General features: G+C 34.1%; 2 protein-coding genes across 4 annotated transcripts; one reads left to right on the top strand and one right to left on the bottom strand.

Moving 5' to 3' along the window:
- Positions 1-213: 213 nt before the first annotated feature.
- On the bottom strand, positions 214-2,654 carry LOC133696286 (probable ubiquitin-like-specific protease 2A). Its single transcript, XM_062118436.1, has 7 exons — positions 2,414-2,654; positions 1,460-1,706; positions 1,213-1,380; positions 996-1,127; positions 833-914; positions 640-750; positions 214-551 (listed from the first exon to the last, which is right to left on the bottom strand). Exons 1-7 carry the CDS (start codon positions 2,487-2,489, stop codon positions 471-473), a joined length of 897 nt encoding a protein of 298 aa, XP_061974420.1. The 5' UTR covers positions 2,490-2,654; the 3' UTR covers positions 214-470.
- Positions 2,655-6,720: 4,066 nt separating this feature from the next.
- LOC133697949 (uncharacterized) lies at positions 6,721-11,217 on the top strand. Of its 3 annotated transcripts, none has more exons than XM_062120787.1 (3): positions 6,721-7,339; positions 9,430-9,825; positions 10,624-11,217. In XM_062120787.1, exons 1-2 carry the CDS (start codon positions 6,822-6,824, stop codon positions 9,701-9,703), a joined length of 792 nt encoding a protein of 263 aa, XP_061976771.1. In that variant the 5' UTR covers positions 6,721-6,821; the 3' UTR covers positions 9,704-9,825; positions 10,624-11,217. The 3 variants fall into 3 exon arrangements, with proteins under 3 accessions (XP_061976771.1, XP_061976772.1, XP_061976770.1); XM_062120788.1 differs by having other exon boundaries at positions 10,659-11,217; XM_062120786.1 differs by having other exon boundaries at positions 10,930-11,217.
- The last annotated feature ends 1,672 nt before the right edge of the window (positions 11,218-12,889 follow it).

Consider the following 12,889-nt stretch of genomic DNA (forward strand, 5'->3'; position numbering starts at 1 on the left):
TTGCAAGAAACCTTGATTCTTTTGCAGCACACGGGAATGGAAGAAATGGCCCCTGGAACTTCTCAAAGCCTGGCTTGTTTCCAGAGAAGGATCATCACAGAAAAGTTGAAAGCTTGGTAAGGCTTGAGCTTTCCTGCCCTCAAACCTAACAGCGAATGACAGTATCAAGATGGAGTCATCACTAACCTAGTACCTTAGTTCCCAAAATTCTAATTGGCGCTGCTAATCTCAACTGTTGCAGCAGTTTGTTCTTACATTTCATCTTCATGATAGCTTTTTATACAATAAATGTAAGACATCAAGGAAATACTAATAGTTAGGAACCTAGAGCAGAACTTGCAATATATACACCTCTTGCGTAATTGACCAATCATTGTCTTCCCCTAATCTCATCGTATAACCAAGAATAATACAAGCAATCAGTGTTGTAAGCGACAGGAATGATAATATTAATGTTAGATCTTGTAGAACTAAAGGATATCGCTTTCAAGGGATTCAAGTTTCTCGCAGAAGTGCTCCAATCCTTCAGGACTGAACCAATTGTCTTTCATCTGCAGTTTAAAGCAAATAACACCCAATCACGAAAACACACAATACTTGCTTCATTTAATAAACGTGCCAGCAACAGGAAAAACCTACAAAATAAGGGTAACCCTCCATGTGAAAGCTCTCGGGAGCATCTTGCACAAACAAATTTATGAAGTAGAGGACATAGTTGCCGCATTCTACACCATTTCTCTGTTGTGGCACCTGGAAAATTCCAAAAACATACGTGAGTGAATATCCAAGCAGCTATAAATAGGAAGTTTTCAAGGACCAATGCCAAGTTCACCTTAGGCACCAATAATGGAATCTGAGAAATCATATGCTTGTTTTCAGGCCTGCCCTCTGATTCGTAGATGTCCCATACAAACCTGGAAATGGAGCGCTAACAAATATTTGACTACTATACTCTGGAAAGGAAAAAATTGTTTTCACAAAAGCATAACACATACTTTCTTATGTCTGGTTCAAGCCGTTTAGGACTTGCCATCTCAAGTGAATCCAGTAGCAACATGCATGGTGTTATGTTTTCAGATAGCAAATTCTCACCAAAGTGGCAGAAGATCAAGAGGCTCCAGTGACACCTAAAGAGAACGATTTCAAGCAGTAAAATCGTACGCACTAACACAAAGCAAGATATCAAGTTGACCAGCTAACAGAAATACCTACCAGCGAACAATAGGAACAAGAACATATTTCTTTGAAAAGATGTGTTTCCTCTTGATCCATTCCAGGACTTTCACTCCAGAGGATGCTTCTGTATACATGGTAAACCATAAGCTGTCAAGGTATGCGAACGACATCTTCTTGTCTTCTGAGAAGCTCTTCCACAAATTTCTACACATTCCAGAGAGATAGCACAGTCAATAAATTTGTAAATCAGTCTACCTTACCAGAATAGGAAAGACCAACTTACTCCATGTAGCAGTTGAAAGAAACACTGTCTAGCTCTTTTTTCAGTTTTGAGACTGCAGTATTGCGCTTGAATCTTTTCTTTGATCGCTCACGGCAAGGAATTGTCTGTAAAAAGCATGGGGATGTTAATTTAAAGCTTTCAATCTCTTCAGCTTGTTTTTTGGTCATCCTTGTTCTTCGAGCATGCATACGAGCTTGGATATGCTTCCAACATGTGCGATGTTTTGAAGGTTGATCTGTGCACCCCTCTGTAAAAGCACAACAAATCAAATTTCACAATTCATCACTCACGCAAAACTTGAGCAAATGGATTGGTAAAAGGCAGAGAATCTAGAATTTCTAAATCCTGCATACAAATTATCATGTTAGTTAGAAAACAATAAGACTAGCCTGTTAAAACTCTTTCAATCTTTTGACATAGTTATGGCCAGCCTTCCAGTGTTCTCAAACAAAAAAAATATTTATCGAGAAAAAAGACTTTGTTAAGAAAGCTAAACAAATACCTCGATGGTTTAAGACTAACTATCGTGAGCATGAGAATTTCCAAAGGCTAGCCATGAGCAAAGAACATTATAGTTCATATCCAGTAGAATCAACAAATCATTTGTGGGTTTCTTCTAGTTCCGAGGGTCACAAGCAATTCCACAATGAAAAACCCATGGTGCAACTTCAACTAATAATCCATGTGCAACTTCAATTAATTTATCTTTTTTTCTAGTCCTGAAGTTCTAGTCCAGTTAAAGCTTCAAGTTTTACTTGTGTTTTAGTGTTGTGGGTGGCTGAGAATAACACGGATTGCAAACCCATGCTAATCCAGACAACAAAACACTAACTTTTCATACAATTCATGAAAAACAACAGACATCAACAACAAAAATGAAAAATAAAAATTAATAAACATGACTTGGTAGAGCAAAAAAGGAGAGAAACTTTTTGATGGGTAGAAAAAATTTACCAGACTCAAGATCTATAGTAACAACTCCACCACCATGAGGTCTTGTCTTCCTTCCCGTTCTTCGTGTCCTTCCCATTTTAGCTTTCCTATGCTCCAGACCAGCCTCGAGGCCTCTCAGTCATCAGAAGTCCCCCATTGCTGGTTGTTGGCTTTTTGTTGAAGAGAAGATAATACTTTTTTGCAATTTTTTTTTTTAAAAAATGATTCATTGCAAGAGAATTGGGTTTTTTAAAAGATAAACTTCGGTTTGCCCTGTCAAGTTTGTTGTTTCTGTCAAATTACACACTTAACTTTGACAGCTACATACATGTGCTTCCAAATTTCACTCTGTCCGAGAGAGAAAAAATTCATCGATTGACCTGTTTCAATCTTATAAAATTATCGAACTACTAATTTCATTCTTATTTAAAATCCAACTTATTCATAAAAATAATGAACGAGTAATTTTTGATACAGGATTGAAAAAAGAGAGTTACATGAGAGTTAATTCTTGTAAACCAGTAATAGTTAATTAACAATTGAAGTAAAGGTTGTTAATTTTATTTTATTTTTTTAATTGGAATGAAATATTTTAGTTTCGAAATGTTTTTAATGCTGTTTTTGAGTTGTATTGTTCATGCGTGTGTAGTTCAACAAATATATTTCAAATTTAAGATAAATTAATTATAAATTATACGATACAAACACAATGTCAAATAAATATAATTTTAAAATTTAAAATATTCCTAAATGATCAAGATTAAATAAAACTTTAACTTAAAAGTAATTCAACTTAAACAAAATATCAAAATATTATGAAATAAAATGTTTTAACACAAAAGAAACATAAATCAAATATCATCTTCATCATTAAAATAGAAATAAGAATTTTGATCTTATGGTTGTATACAGGGAAAGTCACCAACTAAACATTTCACATTTCAATAGTTGATCATTTTCACCAGGTTTATTCTCGTCATCAAATCATATCTTTTCATCCTCTAAAGTTAAAGCAAATAAAGGTGCTTTAATAGTCTCCCAACTTGTATTCTCCTTGTCAAAAAGGCTAGATTCTTCACAAATCCATTCATTCAATAGGTTAATGTTATTAATGCTAATGAGATCTAAAGCATAACTTATTTTGCTTAAATTCCTACAAAGTACAAACATAAAAAAACAGCATCAATATAAACTATATATATTAGTGATAAATCTAATTTTAAAAATTTAATATTATTGTTAATAAAAATAATAATAATTATTTTCAATATTATTATTAATATCATTGTTATTAAAAATGATAATGAAAATGAGCTTTTTATAGTTTATACTTTGGTGGTTTAATTAATCAAATCGAACCGGGTTCAATTTGATTCAAAGGCTTTTCAAGCACGTAACGAAACATGTGAAATGAAACCGAAACATTCCGACCAAAATTTATCCGAAAAATACGGAACGAACCAAAATTTGAAATGAGACGAAAATTATTCTGTTTTTTGAATTGGTATAAAATGTTTCGGCTATTCCGGAAGAAACGAAACAGAATTGATAACCTTATTTGAAGTTAATAATTTATTGATTAAAAATAACACCGCACCTTGAGCATGTTTGGAAACATGGATCAATTCGCATTTTCAAAAAATTGAATTTTTTTTTTGCTAAAAAATAAATCTTTTTATGTTTTAGATCATTTTGATGCGTTGATCTAAAAAATAATTTTTAAAAAATGAAAAAATATCATTTTAATGTATTTCGGTGTGAAAAACACTTTGAAAAGTAACCGCAACCACACTTCTAAATATGCCCGAATTGCACAGGTTAATTTTTTTCCTGAAAATATAATTGAATTTATCCTGAAAAATAATAATCATGTAAAGCCAGTTAAATATGATAGAAAAGCAATGTTGTTCGTCCAGATAATCTAACCAGACCAGTTTTCCAGATAATATAAAATGTTTACGGATTTCACTTGTGTGTTCAAAAAACATAACACCAACAAGTGGTTAAGATTTTTTCATGGAATTCGTTCTTGTTGTCTCATAATTAGAAAAACGCAGGGGCATGGTATGTGCACTGTTGCTTTTTTATTATTTTTAATTACAGATAAAGTAAAATATTTCCATAAAAAAATAACTAAATAAAATACAGGTTAAGTTGTGTTTTGGATCCTTGAGCTCAGAAAATATTTTGTTTGGACTTGTAAGTTTGAGGTTTATTTTATTTTTAATTTCAAGAAGTAACAAAAAAATCAAGATACATAGTTTTTACACTCGGTTTGGTGGCCAGTTCGGTCTAAGACCAGGGTTCCAGTTTTGACCGGGTCTTCTGGGTCAATTTTTTAAAAAAATCAAAAAATCAAGACGATATCGTTTTAGTAAAAAAAATAAAAGTTAACGGGTTGCAATCGGGTCTTACTAGGTCAACCGGACCACACCATGTTTTTCCTTTTCCTATTTTTTTTCAACTCAATCCGGTTTCGGTCCCGAATTGGCCGGATTCCAAATCAACCAGGCGAGCTAGACTAAATTTTAAAACTACTATCAAGACAATCATGATAGTAAAATGATAATTGTGTCATTCCCACAGTAAATTATTGAACTGGCTATCAAATATAATACATTCTCTCCATAAGACTAGAGTTTGTCATCGTCGGATTAAGGTCCCGTTTGGAAACGCGGCTACGGCTGCGGCTGCCTTCCCAAAAAATTTAAATTTTTTTTTTTGCTAAAATTTAATATGGTTTGTACGTTTTGGATCGTTTTGATGTGCTGATGTCAAAAATAATTTTTAAAAAATGAAAAAACATCGTTGGCATGCATTTTGGTACTAAAAATTATTTGAAAAGCACCCGCAACCACACTGCCAAACACGCTCTAAATAGAGATGGACGCGTCTTTTTGTATTTTAGAAGCATAGTACGAGTAAAGTACTTTTGTAAAAAATAATTTTAAAACTAACTTACAATGGATTTTTTATATTTTTATACTGTTTTTATAATTATAATCAATTTGGATAAAAGTAATATAATGTTTTTATAAATATAAAATATATTTTAAAAAATAAAAAGTAGCTAACACATACAATATATACATTGAAGCATACTGCGTGCATTAGAGTGTGAGAAATGCTCGCGTTCTTTAAATAGCATATACAACGTCTTATGATGACCAAAAACCAACTTGCATAATAGAAGCGTCGCACCAAGATATTCCTTATGGGACGGTTAATGGTGTTGTGATGTCAATGATATTTTTTCCATCCCCTCCTTTTTTTCTATCTCTTTCCCTTGAAATCACGCTCGCCATTCAAAAATCCAGAGTTATCCTCGTAATTATTAAGATGTCAGCTTCTACCACTTTTCTTTTAATTTTTTTCATGACCCTTCCATGAAATCTAACTTGTTAATTTGTGATATATTACTTTTTTATTTTGATTCTCATTCTTTTTATTTTTTTCTAGGTCATTTTGCTAAATTTTTTTAATTTCACAATTTGATCAAAAAATTGTAGTTGCTCTTTAGTTTAGTTTTTTATTTCGATTTCAATTCTCATTCTCTTGATTTTTTGTTTGTTTTGTATCATTCTGTGTGATTATTTTTTTTAAAAAATTAAAATTTAATATTTGATTAATTAGAAACTGTGTTTGTTGTTTTTTCATATATAGTGCTTTCAGCCTAATAACACAAGTCACGAGGTTGCAAAAGTTAACATGAGTTAAAATTTATTTATTTATTTAATTTTATTCCATCATTCGATGCTGTCTTTTTTTAAAAAAAGATTTTGTGATTTTTTTGGTTTTTTTACTGAGTTATTTTTATCTTGTGATCTATATAATGAGATTAATGAGTTAATTTAAACTAACTTAATCCTAGTTATGAGACAATTAAAAAATATTTTTTTAAATGTTATTTATTATTTTTCATGAAAAAAATAATAATTCAGTCTTGCGGTAGGTCAATATCCAAGAATATCCTAAATGCACAAGTTCTTAGGGTAGAAAAAAAAAGAAAAAATATTTTTTTAAAAATAGACTCTTCATCAACTTTTATTCGCTGTTTAAGGGTAGAAACATAAAGTAGACCGTGTTTATAAAAATTTAAAAATTTTTTTGTATAAAATAAAATATTTTTTTATATTTTAATGTATTTATATCAAAAATAATTTTTTTAAAATAAATAATTTAATTTTAATATATTTTTAAATAAAAATACTTTTAGCACCCAACCACAATTCCAAAAAATCCTAAGTTTGTGAGCTACATTGCATCTTTTTGCAACTTTTCGAAATTAATAGAGCGATATTGAAAATTTGAAACCCTCAAAGTCCAAAGTAGAATAATTGTCAAATTAGAATAAAAGAAACCGCAACCGACATGAGGACACTACTAGTTGTCTTTCCTTCCCACTGAAGCGCAAACTCACAACTCACCCATGGCCAACCCTCCCTCACCACCGCCGCCGCCTCCACAACCTTCCGATCCCATCAGAATCGACGGCGCAGATGAAGACGCGGCTCTCTCATCTTCAGCGTACCTAACTCACCAAGAACTCTTAACTCGGCGATCTCGCCGATTAAAGCAACTCGCTCAGATCTTCCGAGCCCATTACTGGACCTTAATGGAAGAGCTCAAAATCAAACACAAAGAGTATTACTGGATACATGGGAAAAGTCCATATAAAGAAGATGAGAAAAACAAGAAAAGAAAGAGAGATCGTAACAGTGATAAAGAGAATTTTGAATGGAATACGAAATTAGGGATTAATGGCGGCGGTGAAGTGGGGGCGGAGGAGAGAGAGGAAGCGGAGGAGAGAGAGGAGGAAGGGGTAAGGAAATGCTCGGCTAGTGGGTGTAAAGCGAAACCGATGGCTTTAACGACGTTCTGTTATACACATATATTATCGGATTCTAAACAAAAGCTTTATAAAGGCTGCGCCTATGTTGTTAAAAGGTATGGTTATTTATTTATTTATTCATTCATTATTTTTGCTTTTGTTTGTTTGAATTTCTTACGGTTTTGCTGTGTTTGGGCTAGTTTAAGTTGTTTACTAGGTTGTGTATTAAGACTTAAGGTGTTGGACAGTGAGGTAAATATTGTGGATTCTGTACGAGCTGATAGTGTATTAATTCGAATAGTATTTTGGCTACAGAGAATGTTAACTACGAGAAAATGATACGAAGATTAGGGTGATTAGGGTTTAAGCGTCCGATCAGTTTCAACTTCCTTATCCTCTGGATGCTTGTTTTTGTCAATACCTGTAAATACATGTCTAATTGGCTTCACATGATGGTTTTGAGTCTTTGCTTGATTATTTGGAATGTTAAGGATGAGAAACAAATGCAACCATTGTTGAGAAATAAGAGTGACATGATATTTATTGAGAAACGAGAATGACAAGAAAATTAACTCTACATTTGTGTATGTATGTTATCTTGGAATATAAAAAAGTCAAAAGCCCAGCTTAACTAACATACTATCTGCACGGCCTGCATGTTTTGCTTCACTATGCCTTTTTTTTTCTTTTGTGTTTCCCTTGGTCAGCGAACGATGCAGGAAGAGAGAGAGTGTTTTTTTTACATGATTTCTGATCCAGTGGCCTTTATATTTTTCCTTGTTTTCAGTGTTCAAGTGGAATTTTAGTGAGACAGAACTCATAAATGTGTTGCTCGTCATATAGGGTTATTGGTGGTTATTTGAACTAAATTTATTCTGCTGGTCAACTTAGGCTGATGATTAAAGATGTTTTTCAAATTGTTGATTTTTTTGTTTAATTTGGTGATCTTCCATGCTAGATAGCAATGGTGTCTTGCTTTATAGAATGAAGAATAAAAAGGCTGTGTCTTGCATTTTGTTGTTTCGAAGTAGTATTATTCATTCACTCTCTTTGAAAACCTGTGCTCCTTTTCCATTGACTGCCCTGTGTAAATGTTTGTGTGCTAGGATATATTTATGAAGATTTTTTTTTATTAAGAGGAGGTCACTGGCAGCATATTCTGTTAATTGTATAGAATATATATGCTATTGATTAAGCCATGGGAAAAATATCTGGCCCTTTCCCATGGAAATTGGACTTTTTGTCATATATGACCCTTTTGTGTGAACTCATGTGGGTACAACAGTTAAGGTATTGTCTCACGAGTTTGCATCTCTATAAGCAAGTGAAAACCATAATCTGCTTTTGCTGTAATCTAAAGGCATTTTTGTGATGTGAGCAAAGCGAAGGACCTGTTTATTTAAGAATTTCTAAGGGTCTCTGGTTTCTTTTCTTTAAGAGTCTAGGATGCAAAGTATAAAACAGAAATTAATGATCATGACAGTTTAGTACAACTTTTATGATCAATTATTCTTGGAACATGTGCTTTGGGTATTTGTACCTTTTATGGGAACAAAATTGAGCTAAAAATTGCTTTAAAACGATGGATTTGATTAGGTGTCTAATCATTCTTAGAGAAAGCAATGGTGGTGACTCTGCTCTTCAAAAAATTAGTTATCCTGTTTTTGAGATTTCCTTAAAAAGATTTTCCTGCATCTTTCTTCTCCTATGCATGCATTTTAATGTATCACAAGCATATTAAAAGATTTTTTTGCAATTGCTTGGAAGGAGATTGATTTAGAGGACCTCAAACAAGTCGTGGCTTGGTTTATTGAGTGAGGTGGAAATCACAAGCCAAAAAAGGACTGGGAAGGCAGTGTGCTAAACGGTTATGAATATGTTTGTCAACCGAGAGTGCACTTGTAGGAGAGATGTTTTGACATTAAACAGTTTAATTGTACCAACATGTCATTAGGTTCCGGCATAGGACATTGATGTTCAGCTACGCACTAATATTGTGTCTTAACTTTTATTTTAAGTTCACACACCATGAAAGCGAGTATGATGTTCGTATTGGCACCATTTGTGTCGTTCAGAATACATTGCTACCAGAGGAGTTATGTTGTCATTACCTGTGACTTGCTACTGCTTTTTCTTCATTGCAAATATTGCTTTTTCTTTAGCATGATTGGATATTTGTATCCTTACTGTACTCCTGGATATTCAGTGCCCAGGGAAGGCATGTACTTTGTGGGAAACCAGCTCTGATATCAACTGTCCCCTCCCTCTGCCCAATGCATTGTCAAAAGGCTGAAAGACTTGTAGCAAGAGCCTTGAAAAAAGCAGGTCTCAGTGTCTCTTCACCGAGTAAGCTTGCTCCTAAATTGCATGTGATAGTCACGGAATTTGTCCGCCAAATCCAAACCAAAAGAAGGGCTGCACTGAAGGAAAATGTATCTGAAGATCACATCAAGGAGGATAGAATTTCCCAAGGCTCTTGATTTCAATGTGTATGCCTTAGAGCTGTTGATGAAGGACAAAAATCTGGTAATATCAATGATTGGGAGGGAGCTCAGGACATTGATCATATGCCTTGGAACAAAATACTTTGTGCATATTAGAGGTACTCATTTCTATTTGAGTTCGTTGCACTTCTATAAATATCTCTGTTTAATTTGTATTTTTTTTTTAAACAAGAATCAATATATTGGTTCAAGAATCATAGAAACCCCTACACATCACACCTGTTTGAGGAAAATGACTAGTCACTTTTCTGTTGTTTTAGTAAGCAATGTTGCTTTGAGTGATGGCTCTAGCTGCCGTATAATTCAGTTTTATGTAATCATCAATATTCTTGTGAAATTTTGTTCCGGAAGCATCAAAATTGCCTCAAGCTTTGTGTCACTATGCTTGTAAGCCCCTTTGAATCCTGAACTCTGTCCCATTCTCATTATCTTGTAGCTTTTGACCTTGTGAAAGGTTTAAGATTTGCAATGTGCTATTTGGTAACCTCTGCTCATTTACTTCGCATTTCAAAAGCACTTGTCCCAACAAGCACATTACTTTCAAGTGCTATATATTGTGTTTATAGATAGTACAGTCAGTACTTCGAACCAGCTTTGGCATATCTTCGGAACTAAACAGGAGAAACTGTGTAACTTTGCTGAAATAGGTAATTGCTACACATCAATCCAAGTTATTTAAATAAAACTGCAAAGTTGGTGTTTGTTCAGGATCCCTATGGCTTATTTATTTGCAAGGTTCAGGAGTCCTTTAAGTTCATTTGCAAGGGGCATTTTCTACGATGCATTTGGTTAAAATCTGTTTTCTTTTCAAGTTCATTTGCATGACTTTGTGTCTACTGGGTTTTTTTTTTCCTCGATGAACAGTGTTAACAAACTGTTTGTGGACCAAATGGCAGTTTACATCAATTGACACCCAGTTGAAATGGTGCAGTGCCTTTGGTTTTCAAGCAAGCCACCTTTGCACACACTGAACTACAAAGTCAATCAAGTGATAGACATGGTGGTCAAGTTCTTGTCTTCCTGTTTTCAACACGGAGCTGCCAGCTGTCTGTCATTTGCTTGCAACAACTCGTTGAGAGTTGAGACCCAGTTGAAACCAGTCCAACCCCCAAAATATGAAGCTGTGAATGGGTTTTTTGTCATAGGCAATGATTCTTGGTTTCTTTTCTTTAGTTGACGTTTTATATCTTTTTTGGCTGTAGGTGTTTCGGATGTACATAATACATACGCTTCTGAGATGATTAATTCTGTTTGATGCATCAAAATTCAGGCTTGGCAATCTCTGCGACTGAGGACCGCTGGTGATGTAATTGGAGATGTATATTCCATGCAATTAGTAATTAGTAGTAGAGTGGTTATAGTGTATTTGATTGAACATTTGAAGAAGTTTTGGGAAGCAGCAATTTTGTATTTCCTTTTTACTTGAATTGTTGATGTTTCATGATATCACATAAATAATGCGTAGATTTGAATAGATTGTGGAACTAAAATTCATTGTTCGGCTCGATATTCTCTCCTTGGTTACCTGATGATATGACAGCCATAAAATCCTCGGTGGGTGAGGTTATAGGGCATGAATGATGGACAGAGCGAACGAACACCAGATTTAGTTAAACACTTCTTCCCAGATTGGTGATAGCCACCAATTTGGTGCAAGAATCCCCTTTGTGAAGGTTGCACCCCCACCAAGGAGTGTATATCTTCTGGTTGCCCTGCACGAGTATCATTCTATACTGCAGTATTATTTGTACGTGCTGTGCTTGCTTTATTTATTTATTAATGTTTAGCGTTTTTGTAATTGGAGCTGCCAAAGGAAAGGAGATGGTATGCTATCATACATCACCGTGATGCATGGTGACAAGCAATCAGAAGTCTGATCCTGAATAGGAATGCTGCGATCCAAAGAACATGGTATTTGATGCTTGGAAGGTCCCCCTGGCATCAGGGTCAGTTTAAACTATACTGGCTAGATGTTGCAAATCTGGTTATATACTAGATTAATTAGATCAAATACAAAGTAATATGGGGTGTGGTGAAAAGAAAATGCTAAAGAATTGATATAAATCGTTACTGGACCTGAGATATATTTCACTAGAAAATATCCAAAATTTTGAAAGAAGATGCGTTAATGATCAGGAAAAAAAATTATAGTACCCCCCAGTAGCATGGTGCAAACAATACCCGTCTAACGGCCATCTCACCAGATTGATTAGAAAAGTTATCGAGTGATTAGGTTTTGGAATCAGAAGATTTTAAATGAGGCGATTTCCTCTGAATAAACTGTTCAGTTCGTCAGGGATAACTAAACTTACTCAGCATACAGAATCGGGTAAAAATATATACATGCCATTAAAGACTAACTTATCCTTGCCCAATGTTTTCTTTCAATACCCTCACTGGATTAACTGTGTCCATATATATATATTGCATAACTATTAAGGGTGCTACATACCCAATTTCGTAGCATGTTTATTTATGCAAAAGAGGTTGAGACAACTTGAGCGGTGAGGATTCATCGAAGCAGTTTTCATTTGAAGAGCAAATGTCTCGACACATAGAGATTAGTTTTTGATCAGTGTCCTGTAATAAAATAAATAGATACATGGTAACATATGTTTGATTGAAAAATAAAGATAAATATATTTCGGAAATAAAATTCTGTATTTTTAAAATTAAAAAAAGAAGAAGCATTTACGGTTTGATTTCGCTAGTTTTTCAATTCCAACATCGATCTCCATTCGAGCAGTAGAAAACGATCAAGCTGCCTCTTTCATACGGTGATCATTAATGCACAAGAAGTTGCATTTATTTATAATCAAGGAAATAGTACAGAGATATTAATAGCCGTAATGATTCGTGGCAATGACTGCCTGGCTCCTATTCTAGCTGTTCTTGATGATTTGATCAAGAAAAGTGATTCATTCGTTAAAGAAACGAGTATAGAGATTACTTATTTCTTAAGTAACGATCTGTGAGCTTCAGAAACCCAGATGCTAAACTGCCCTCGTCACCCATCAACTATACAATTCAATCAATCAAGCTTGAAGAAATTGAAAGGCTAACTGTTCGCATTAAAGCCGAAATTGTAGCTGGCAAGCATTAATGAAAGGGTCTCTCTGTTCTTTGTGGTGGCAACATCTACTTGTGGTGAATTGCCCTCTC

The sequence above is a fragment of the Populus nigra genome, chromosome 6 (assembly GCF_951802175.1).
Source record: "Populus nigra chromosome 6, ddPopNigr1.1, whole genome shotgun sequence".
NCBI classification, from domain to species: domain Eukaryota; kingdom Viridiplantae; phylum Streptophyta; class Magnoliopsida; order Malpighiales; family Salicaceae; genus Populus; species Populus nigra.